The 11,628-nt window shown below is 47.9% G+C and overlaps 1 protein-coding gene across 1 annotated transcript; it reads left to right on the top strand.

Moving 5' to 3' along the window:
* The first annotated feature begins 943 nt into the window (after positions 1–943).
* Positions 944–6,584, top strand: Crx (cone-rod homeobox). The gene is made up of 3 exons (XM_051162428.1): positions 944–1,067; positions 4,021–4,172; positions 5,865–6,584. Exons 1-3 carry the CDS (start codon positions 968–970, stop codon positions 6,510–6,512), a joined length of 900 nt encoding a protein of 299 aa, XP_051018385.1. The 5' UTR covers positions 944–967; the 3' UTR covers positions 6,513–6,584.
* Positions 6,585–11,628: the final 5,044 nt, after the last annotated feature.

The following is an 11,628-nucleotide window of genomic DNA, read 5'->3' as shown; positions in this document are numbered from 1 at the left end:
AAGCGAGTCCAGGACAGCCAAGGCTACACAGAGAAACCCTGTCTCAGGAAAAAAAAAAAAAAAAAAACAAAAGTTCAAGGTCCTTTTCAGCTACCTGGCAAGTTAGAGCTATACAAAACATCTCAAAAGTAAAATAAAGCTGGGAGTGGTGGCGCGCCTGCTCTTCCAGAAGTCCTGAGTTCAATTCCCAGCAACCACATGGTACCATCTATAATGTAATCTGCTACCCTCTTCTGCAGATAAAGCACTCACATGCAATAAATAAATAAATGAAAAAAAAAAAAAAAAAAGAAAGAAAATAGGGAATTAGCTTTGCCTAGTTTAGTGTCAGCCAGGGTTACATGAGCCCTGTTACATAAAACAGGGTTTTTTGAACAGAGTTTCTCCGAGTAGACCAGACTAGCTTCGAACTCCATGTGCCTCTGCCTCCCAAGTGCTGGGATTAAAGGCTTGTGCCACCATGCCTGGCTAAAAAAAAAAAAAAAAAGTGTTTTGATTTGGATGTTGTGGCCTGGTCTACAAATTGAGTTCCAGGCCAGCAGCCAGGGCTATAGAGTGAGGCCCTGAAATTCACTGTGTAGATCAGGCCTCATTCAAGTCAAAGAGGTCTGCCTCCCCAGTGTGAGTGCTGTGCCGTAACACTTGGCCTCTAAAAACAAAAGAGAGAGGGAGGGGGGCATGGGGGGAGTGAGAGAGAGAGAGAGAGAGAGAGAGAGAGAGAGAGAGAGAAGAGAGAGAAGAGAGAGAGAAGAGAGAGAGAGAGAGAGAGAGAGAGAGAGAGAAACAGAAACAGAGACAAAGAGACTGATGATTGATTGATTGGCAAGGTTGGTTGGATTCCAGAGAACAGCTCTGAAGCAGATGTGACTCTCAGATTGTAAGTGCCCAGGTGGTGGGAGCAAAGTAACCTGTCGGACATGCCTTTCTCTTGTAGGCGCCCTCGTCTGGGCCCCAGTCCCTGAAGATCATGATGGCATATATGAACCCGGGGCCTCACTATTCCGTCAACGCCTTGGCTCTGAGTGGCCCCAGTGTGGACCTAATGCACCAGGCTGTTCCATACTCAAGTAAGTGCCCTCCTCCTTCCCACCCTCAGTCTGTCTTTTAGCATCCTCTAGGCTTTCTTGCCCTCAGGAGAAAAGCATTCACCTGGTGGAAGGAGTAGGGCTGTGGGTGCGGGGTGGGAGTAGGGGGGGTGCGGGTGGGGCCCGTGTGTCAGCTTGATGTCAATCTGCAAAGGAGTTTGGCATCCAAGGGACTTTATCAATAGGGATTTCCATCTGTTTGTAAAGATTTTTTTTTTTCCTAAAAGAACTGTGCATTCCAATGTTCGTGGCAACATTCTTCTCATTCTTTCTTTTCTTTTTCTCTTTTTGGAGAAGAGGTGGCTGGGCTAGAATCCAGCGCCTATGGTTTCTAGGCATGCACTTTACTATGGAGCCATGCCCTGGCCTCGCTGGAGGATTTTAGACAGGTGCTCTACCACTGCATCACACCCCAGCTCTTCACTGAGGGATTCTAGGCAGGGGCTCTACCACTGAGTCACACTCCCAGCCCCTCACTGGGGGATTCTAGGCAGAGGCTCTACCACTGAGCCACACTCCCAGCCCCTCACTGGGGGATTCTAGGCAGAGGCTCTACCACTGAGCCACGCCCCCAGCCCCTCACTGGGGGATTCTAGGCAGGAGCTCTACCACTGAGCCACGCCCCCAGCCCCTCACTGGGGGATTCTAGGCAGGGGCTCTATAAATAAGCATGTCTCCAGCCTCCTGGCTCAAACTGTATAGAGTGCTGGGATTGTAGTCCTGCACTGTCATGCTTTACTATGATATACTTATTAATAGTTTTCTCTTCCTTCCTTCCCTTTCTTTTATATGTATATAATATAAATATGTAATATTTATATATCTTATTATATAACATATAAATATATTATATATTACACATATCACACACACATATATTTGCTTGTTTGTTTGAGGCAAGGTCTCTCTATGTAGCCTTGGGGGCACTGGCCTCGAACTCACATTGGTCTGTCTGCCTTTGCTTCCCAAGTATATATTTTTTCTCTCTGAGACAGGGTTTCTCTGTGTAGCCTTGGCCATCCTGGACTCACTTTGTAGACCAGGCTGGCCTCGAACTCACAGTGATCCGCCTGCCTCTGCCTCCTGAGTGCTGGGATTAAAGGCGTGCGCCACCATGCCTAGCTTTTCTTCCTTTCCTTTTCTCTCCTTTTCCTTCTCCCCCTCTTCCTCCTCCTTCTCTTCTTCCTCTCTGTGTCTCTCTGTCTGTCTCTTTCTCCCTCCCTCCTCTCTGGATAGGCTTGCACTATGTAGCCCTGGACTGGAACTCACTACGCAGAACAGGTTTCTCTAACAAACTCACAGACTTCCAACTGCTTCTGCCTCCTGAATGCAGGAGTTAAAACCCAGAGTCACCTGATCTGGCCTTTTCCTTTCTATCAAGGACAAAGAAAACATCGCATTTATTTTTGAGTGCAGGGTGGGGAGCAGGAGGCATGTGTGCCATGGCTCCCTTGCAGAGGTCTGAGGACAACTTTTGGGAGTTGTTTTTTTTTTTTTCCCCTTCTACCATTGGGTCTCAGGGATTGAACTCAGGTCCTCAGGATTGCTCACAAGTGTCTTTACACGCTGCACCACCTTGCTGGCCCCTTTCTTGTTTACTTTACATTAAGTTGGACTGTAGAGACTTACTAGTTTTATGAGCTGAAGTGGCTGATTACTCATATGCTTCAACTGAGTATGTCTTTGAGCATAAAAAGCTTCAGGATAGGACGTGGTGCAATGGCCCCTGCCTGTAGTCCCAGATATTTGGGAGGTTAAGGTAGGAGGATCTCTTGAGCCCAGGATTTCAGGGCCAGCCTGGGCTACATAGTGAGACTCTTGTAATGAAAGAGAGCCGGGCATGGTGGCCACGCCTTTAATCCCAGCACTCGGGAGGCAGAGGCAGGCAGATCGCTGTGAGTTTGAGGCCAGCCTGGTCTACAAAGGGAGTTCATGGCAGCTAAAGTTATACAGAGAGACCCTGTCTCGAAAAACAACAAAACAAAACAGAAAGAGAAGGTGAGGAGGAAGAGGGAGAAGGAGAAAGAAAGGAAAAGAGGAGGAAAAAGAAGAGGAGGAAGACCAGGTGTGGTGGTGCACGCCTTTAATTCCAGCCCTTGGGAGACAGAGGCAGGTGGGTATTTGTGACTTCAAGGCCAGCCTGGTCTACAAAGGTATACAGAGTGAGTTCAGGACAGCCAGGACTACACAGAGAAACCCTGTCTCAAAAAATTGAAAAAAAAAAAAAAAGCCTGGTGTGGTGGTGCAAGTCTTTAATCCCAGCACTCAGGAGGCAGAGTCAAGTAGATCGCTGTGAGTTCAAGGCCAGTCTAGTCTACGAAGTGAGTCCAGGACAGCCAAGGCTACACAGAGAAACCCTGTCTCGAAAAACAAAACAAAACAAAAACAACACCCCCCAACCCCCACCCTAAAAAAAAAAAAAGCCAGGAGTGGTGGCCCAGCACTTGGGAGGCAGAGGTAGGTAGATCACTGTGAGTTTGAGGCCAGCCTGGTCTACAAGGTGACTCCATGACAGCCAATGCTACACAGAGAAACTCTGTCTCAAAAAAACCAAACGAGAGAGAGAGAGAGAGAGAGAGAGAGAGAGAGAGAGAGAGAGAGAGAGAGAGAGGAGGGGCGAGTGGGGGGGGGGGGGGGGGGGGAGGGAGAAGGAGGAGGAGGTAGGAGGAGAGAAATTGAATGAGGGGCAAATCCTTGCAGGGTTAAAACTACTTCACTCCACGGATATGTGACTGGAATGCATCTCTAATTCCTCCGTTGGCCGAGCCAGCGCTATAAAGCCGGGGACTAAATGAAAGCCCCTTGTTTCGGCGGAATGACTTGCAGAAAGGACTTCTGGGCAGGCATCCCACTGTACCTCATGGCCTCCAGCCAGCAGACCTAGCTAACCGGAGGATTCTCTCTCATTCGCTCCCCCCCCCCTCCCCGGACTTAGGCGCTCCTAGGAAGCAGCGAAGGGAGCGGACCACGTTCACCAGGAGCCAGTTGGAGGAGCTGGAGGCCCTGTTTGCCAAGACCCAGTACCCGGATGTGTATGCGCGTGAGGAGGTGGCCCTCAAGATCAGCCTGCCTGAGTCCAGGGTCCAGGTAGGATGACCTGCTCCCTGGACGCTTCCTGACCTTTACTGTGACGCTCTGTGGGTCCCCGTCAGAGTAAAAGGGAGGGAAGGGAGGCTACAGGGTACAGCCACGTTTATGAAGTGGTCTAAACGCCCCTCACTTCCCCGTGTCACTTAACTTCCCTCTTTTTATTTGATGCCTTCTCACCACACTGCCTTCCAAGTGTTCTCCTTCCCCTCGCGCTCGCTGTTTCCTTTTATTTTCAGAAAAGAAGATTGATTTTAGGGTCTCACATATGCACAAGTTATCTACCATTGGGATACATCACCAGCCCTCTTAATTTATTTTTGAATCTTAAAACTATTCATGTATTTCTGCGTGCATTTATTTATTTATTTATTTTTTGAGACAGGGTTTCTCTGTATAGCTGGTTCTCCTGGAACTCACTCTGTAGACCAGGCTGGCCTTGAACTCGCAGAGACCCACCTGCCTCTGCCTCCTGAGTGCTGGATTAAAGGGGTGCGCCACCATTGCCTGGCTAAAACTATTTATTTTTGAGACAAGGTCTTACTATGTAGGCCAGGCTGTATTTGATCTCCCCAGCGATCCACATGCCTCTGACTCCCAAGTGCTGAGATTAAAGATGTGTGCCAGGCTAGAGATTTATTTTTGATTATGTTCATGTGTGCGTGTGTGTGTGTGTGTGTGTGTGTGTGTGTGTGTGTGTGTGTGTGTACAAATGAGCACAGGAGGCCAGAGGAGGGCATTAGACCCCCTGGAGCTGGAATTACAGGCAGTTGTGAGCCATACAATGTGGGTGCTGGGAACTGAACCTAGGTCCTTTGCAAGAGAAATATGTGCCCTTAACTCCGGAGCAATCTCTCTAGACCATTTTGTTACGTATTTATTTATTTTTTAAATATTCTTTGGTTTGAAGAAGGAAAAGAAACGTGGAAATGATGTGATTCGATCTACTCTTGTGCATGTACATGGTAGGCAAATGCTCTACCACTGAGGGATATCCCTAGCCCTGGTATTAATTATATCTATATACATGTACATACACGCATGAAATTAACTGATTAAATATATGCATGTACAATATATGCACTTACGCATAGATGTATTATTGTAATGTATGACATGTGAAGATAACGCATGTATGAGCAGGGGCGTGTTAACATAATGTGTGCACCTGTGCATGGCTGTATGTATGACAGGTGAGTATAATTCATGTGTTCATAAGCAGGAACATGTAAATATAATATGTTCATATGTTTATGACTGTATGTATGTATGTGAAGACAATGCACAATTGCATCTATGTGACCAGGTAGGTGGCTGAACACATGTATGTATGTATGTATGTATGTATGTATGTAACTGCACATATGTGAAAATAACTCATGGTTATATGTATGCATGTGTGAGCACGCATCAAATGCATGCTGATGCATCAAATGCATGCTGATGCATCATGGCTGATATATGCAAGTATGTGTGTATGACTACTTGCATGTATGATGCATGTGTGATCAGTGCATGTAGGTTCCGGTGTGCGTGTGTACATGCATGACTGGATGGGTACACACATCCTGGACAGAGCTGCCCTATCATCAGAAGCCGTTTGGCGATGTGCGACTCTTACCATCGTCAGCCTTGGTACGGTGAAGATTCTGAGACAGTTTACTCACCCTCACCTTCCCCGGCTCCTTCTAGGTCTGGTTTAAGAATCGCAGGGCGAAATGCAGACAGCAACGACAGCAGCAAAAGCAGCAGCAGCAGCCCCCGGGGGCACAGGCCAAAGCTCGGCCTGTGAAGAGGAAGGCAGGCGCTTCCCCACGACCTTCGACGGATGTTTGCACCGACCCTTTGGGCATCGCAGATTCCTACAGCCCATCTCTGCCCGGTCCCTCAGGCTCACCTACCACAGCGGTGGCCACCGTGTCCATCTGGAGTCCGGCCTCCGAGTCTCCTCTGCCTGAGGCCCAGCGAGCCGGCCTGGTTGCCTCGGGGCCCTCTCTCACCACGGCCCCTTACGCGATGACCTACGCCCCTGCCTCTACTTTCTGCCCTTCCCCTTCAGCTTATGCGTCTCCAAGCTCCTACTTCAGTGGGCTGGATCCCTACCTTTCTCCCATGGTGCCCCAGTTAGGGGGTCCGGCTCTTAGCCCCCTCTCCGGCCCCTCTGTGGGGCCATCCCTGACCCAGTCTCCCACCTCCTTGTCAGGCCAGGGTTACGGCACCTACAGTCCCGTGGACAGCTTGGAATTCAAGGACCCCACAGGCACCTGGAAATTCACCTACAACCCCATGGACCCTCTGGACTACAAAGATCAGAGTGCCTGGAAGTTTCAGATCTTGTAGAAGAGGATCCCCCATTCCCCCTTCCAGCTGAATCACCCTCTCCGGGACTCCATCAGCCTTTTCCAGCTTAGATTCCAGGAGATTAACACCCCCCACCCCCGCAGAAAGCAACAGGAAGTAGTAAGCCTGCCAAAGGTTGTGGACATTGCAGCCTCAGGTGCAGGTCACCCTCAGCTCCGTTAGGGAGCTTGGCCCCTTTACCACCCTATCCCACGTCATGAAAGAGGTTCCTTCTTCCCCTGAGATGCCCCCGGCAGCGATCAGTAGATACCACGACTGTGATGCCCATATCTGATGCTTTCCCCACCCCAGACTTCAGTAAAGGTGCTGAGAGCTTGCTCCAGAGAGAAGAGAAATCTGTCTTGCAGGTGACCTGGAGAGTGTTTGGGTCAGAACTCACGGTGCCCCTAAGCCAGGTGTGGTGACTCCATGAGTGTCAATCCCAGCACTGAAGAAGCTGAGGAACTTGAGGGCCAGCCTGGGGCTACCAGAGTGAGATTTCGAAACTGATTTGGAAATTTGTGTACAGTTAAAGTTAACAAATGCCAGGTTTACATGGGTAGGTTTAGAGGGTTGTTCATTCGTTTTACATGTATATATGATTTATGTATCTGTATGTACATTACTGGCATGAGCCACCAAACTGAGCTGGGAGGCCGTGGCTAGTACAGAAACAAATGCAAAAGAGCCTTGATGTGACTATGGGGGAATGACTGGAGAAATGAGTAGAATGTTCTGGAACCCAAGGTGCCCCAGTCACAGGTTCCCATGGTCAGCTTGAGGGGGGGGGCCCAAGTGCTGGGGGCTTCCAGGTGTCTGTGGAAGTTGAATCTCATCGACAGGATGAAAGTCCTATTGATGAGCCCACCGGGGTAGGGGTCTTTTAGACGTCCCTAGGGTATGTCCAGTGTTCTATCCCGTAAGCCAGGAATGGCGGCACATACTTGTGATCTCAACATGAGGGAGGCAGAGGTGGAAGGATCATGAACTCAAGGTCACCCTAGGCTACAGTGCAATGTTGAGGCCAGCTTGGGCTACATACATAAAATCCTGTCTCAACAAACTCCCTTCCCCCATACAAATCCCACTTTCCAAGCCCCAAGGCTGATAAGGCAAATGGCCATAGAGTGGCAAGTCCAGAAGTTCCCTTTGTTTGACGTTAGCTTCACTGTTCTATCCTTTCCCAAATCACTAGCCTCTCAGGTTCCCCCTTCCCTGGCTAGCCAGAGTGAAAGTGATTAAAAATGTTGAATTCCACTTAAATCTAGGTGATTTTTTTTTTAAAAGAGGGGGCAAACTTGGTTAGATGGAAAGAGATTAAGATTTGCTTTTGTTCTTTCTGTCCGTAGTGTGCTCCTGGATGTTTTCTGTTATGGCGATGATGTTTTTCTTTGTATCTTTTTTGTCATCATCACCATCAGCACCACCACCACCATCTTCATCTTCTCCTCCTTCGCCACCTTCTTCTTCCTTCTTTGTTTTTTGTTTTTTGTTTTTTGTTTTTTGTTTTGAGACAGAGTTTCTTCTCTGTGTGTAGCCTTGGCTGTCCTGGAACTTGATCTGTAGACCAGGCTGGCCTTGAACTCACAGAGATCCACCTGCCTCTGCCTCCCTAGTGCTGGGATTAAAGGCGTGTGCCACCACCATCCAGCCTTTGTATTGTCTGACACTCAACTAAGAAGGACCACAGGACCAGGGATGGTAGAGAAGGCCCGATCCCAGAACCTGGGAGCTGAGGAGGAAGACCTCAAGTTTAAGACCTGCCTAGGAAGTTTAATCACAGATAGGTTGTAAAGGAGGCTGGTAGTGTAGGTCAGTGTACAGCTCCTGTCTGGAATCCTAGTGAGGGGCTGAGAACATGGCTTAGTGACAGTGCTTGTCTAGACTGTTGGAGGCCCTAGGTTCAGTTCCTAGTACAGCAAAAAGCATATAAACAACCCTAACTATAGGCATCATCACAGCCATGCACCAGGTAGACACTCATTATTATAGGTGAGGAAACTGCAAGGGATGGGGACTCAGGACACTTGCCATGTCTCACATCTGGGAGAGGGTAGAACTTGTTTTTATTGCTCCCTCCTTGAGATGCACAGCCCTGTCCATTAAAAAAATACATATTTATAAGCTGGGTGTGGTGGTGCATGCCTTTAATCTCAGCATTTGGGGGGCAGAGGTGAGGCTGTCAGATCTCTGAGTTTGAGGCCAGCCTGGTCTACAAAGTGAGTTCCAGGATAGTCAGAGCTATATAGAGAAAGCTTGTCTTGAAAAAAAAAAAAAAAAAAAAGGTGTGTGTGTGTGTGTGTGTGTGTGTGTGTATTTTGCCTGCATGCATTTCCATATACCGCTCAGGGAACATCCTTGGAGAACAGAAAAGGGCATCCATTCCCTGGTACTAGAGTTACAGAGGATTGTAAGTGGCCGTGTTGATACTGGGAATCAAACCTGGGTCCTCTGGAACAGCAGGCAGTTCTCTTAATCACTGAGCCACACCTTACATTCTTTTATGAAGGTAGGGTCTCGCTGTATAGGCTTGGCTGGCCTCAAACCCATAGCAATCTGCCTCCCACCTGCCGACATGACAGATATGTGCTCAGTGTCCTCTGTTTTTTCTGTCCTCTCCCTTCCGTTCTTTCCGTTTCTGCCCTTGCTCCCATGGCTGTCTGTCCCTCTTCTTGTTTTCCCCTTCCACCTCATGCAGTCTGTTTCCTGTGTCCCTGGACAGGACTAATTTAGCAAATGCTCCAATCCTCTTAGGGCAACAGTCCAGCCTCAGCAGAAAGGCAGGGGACTTATGGAGGATTAGGCTCAGCCTCAGGACATGGTGGGGAGGGGACTCTGTGGGGACAACCTTTTTATTTTTAAAGACTGGATGACATCTGTTCTTCCAACCAGTCCCACAGGAACACAGCTGTTTTTGTGTGCACCATCACAATACAAACACAGGCTTACTGATTATTTGTGTGCACACATGTTTGTGTGTGCATGCTCTGTACTTTTTTTTTTAAGATTTATTTATTTTATTTATTGCACATGAGTGCTTTATCTGCAGAAGAGGGTATCAGATTACATTATAGATGGTTGTGAGCCACCATGTGGTTGCTGGAAATTGAACTCAGGACCTCTGGAAGAGCAGACAGTGCTCTTAACCACTGAGCCCCACTCCAGCCCCATGCTCCTGTATTTGTACATGGAGAGATTGGAGGAAGACATGATGGGGGGAGGGAGGTTTCTTGTTTCATTCTGCCCCTCCCCCCCTTAGTTGTCTTTTAGATTTGTTTATTCTATTTAATGTGCTTGAGTGTTTTGCCTGCATGTAAAACACTCATGCCTGTATGTGCACCGTGTATGACTAATGCCCTCAGAGGCCAAACTGGCCCCAGGAATAATTTAAATAAAATTTTGTTTATTTTTTTGTGTGGGTGCACATGGATGTGCACACAGTGAGTGTGAAGGTCAGAGTAACAATGTTAGCTTAGGAGGTTGGTTCTTTCCTTCCGCCATGAAGGGAATGGTTGGTTGTTAGGCTTGATGGAAGGCATTTTTACTTGCTAAGCTATCTCCCCAGCCTACAAATCATGAATCATGTCTCAGAAGTCCCAATAATATCTAGACCAGAGAAGCCAGCCAGCGACCTGGAAAATATGACTCGGACTAAGTTTACAGAACCTATAGGTCACAACAAAGGTCATGCTACCCTGAATGCAACCTATTTTTATACTGGTTTTTGGAAGCTCAGCAGTAAGTAATTAATATTTGGGAAGGGGGAACTCGCAGATCTGATCAGCTTGGTTCTACAGCATGGATGAGACTCTCATTTCCTGAGAGCGTCTTGCTCAGAGCAAAACCATTTTAACTAATCTTTAAAAAGGATTTATTTATTTTGCCTGGCATGGTGGGCACACCTTTAATCCCAGCACTTGGGAGGCAGGTGGATCTCTCTGAGTACATGCGAAGTTTCAGGACAGTCAGAACTTTAGAGTGAGACCCTATACAAATATAAGACATGAGAGGCAGGCAGAGGCGGTGCACAACTTTAGTCCCAGCACTTGGGAGGCAGAGGCAGGCAGATCTCTGTCAACTAGAGGGCAGCCTGGTCTACAGGAAAGCAAGGGCTACTCAAAGAAACCTTGTCTCAACAAACAACTCCCTCCCCAACAAAAAAGACATTAAGACATAATCCCAGCACTGGTGGTACAGTCCTTTAATTCCAGAATTTGGGAGGAAGAGGCAGGTGAATCTCTATGAATTTGAGGCCAGCCTCCTCTACAGAGTGAGTTCCAGGACAGCCAAGGGAACCCAGTGAAACCCTGTTGAGAATAACCAAAAAGGAACAAACAAATTTAAGAGATGCTAATATTATTCTATTTTCTTGCATTCGATGTCATTGTTGGGGTTTGAACTCAGCTTGTCCCACAAAGCTGGGCATGTGCTTTCCCACCAAGCCACGTGCCAGGGGAGCTTTCTTTCTTAAAAAAAAAAAAAAACCCAATTAATTTATTCACTTTATATCCCAATCATAGCCCCTTCCCTCCTCTCCTCCTATTTATTCTCACCCTCTGTCCTTCCCGCATCCCTGTGCCCGCATCCCCATCCAAGCATGTCAAGGCACATCAGGACTGTGCACGTCCTTTACCATAGTGGCCTAGCAAGGGAGCCTTGCCAGAAGGAAGTGATTTAAAAGGAAAGACATGCAAGTAAGTCCTTGTCAGAGACAGGCCCCACTCCCCTTACTTGGGGTCCTACATGACGACCAAGCTACTCATCTGGTTCATGTGTACATATGTGTAGAGAGCCTAGGTCCAGTCCATACATGGTCCTTGGTTGGTGCTTCAGTCTCCACAAGCACCCCTGGGCCCAGGTTAGTTGGATCTGTTGGTCTTCTTGTGGTGTTCCCGTTCCTTTGGGGGCTCTTCTCTCCTTCCTCCCACTGTTCAACAAGGCTCTCTGCGCTTCCCCCAGTGTTTGGCTGTTTCAATCCGTTGTTGGGTGGAGCCTCTCAGAGGACAGCTGTGTTAGGTTCCAGGAGAGCTTTGTTAACCTTGTATTAGATTTTGTATTGAATCTTTGTCCTCTGTGATGTCAATGACCTTTCCCTAGGACTTGGTATAAAGAATAC

This window comes from Acomys russatus, chromosome 19, assembly GCF_903995435.1.
Source record: "Acomys russatus chromosome 19, mAcoRus1.1, whole genome shotgun sequence".
Classification (NCBI taxonomy): domain Eukaryota; kingdom Metazoa; phylum Chordata; class Mammalia; order Rodentia; family Muridae; genus Acomys; species Acomys russatus.
Note: the sequence above shows the minus strand (reverse complement) of the source record. Positions and strands in the feature narration are given on the sequence as shown.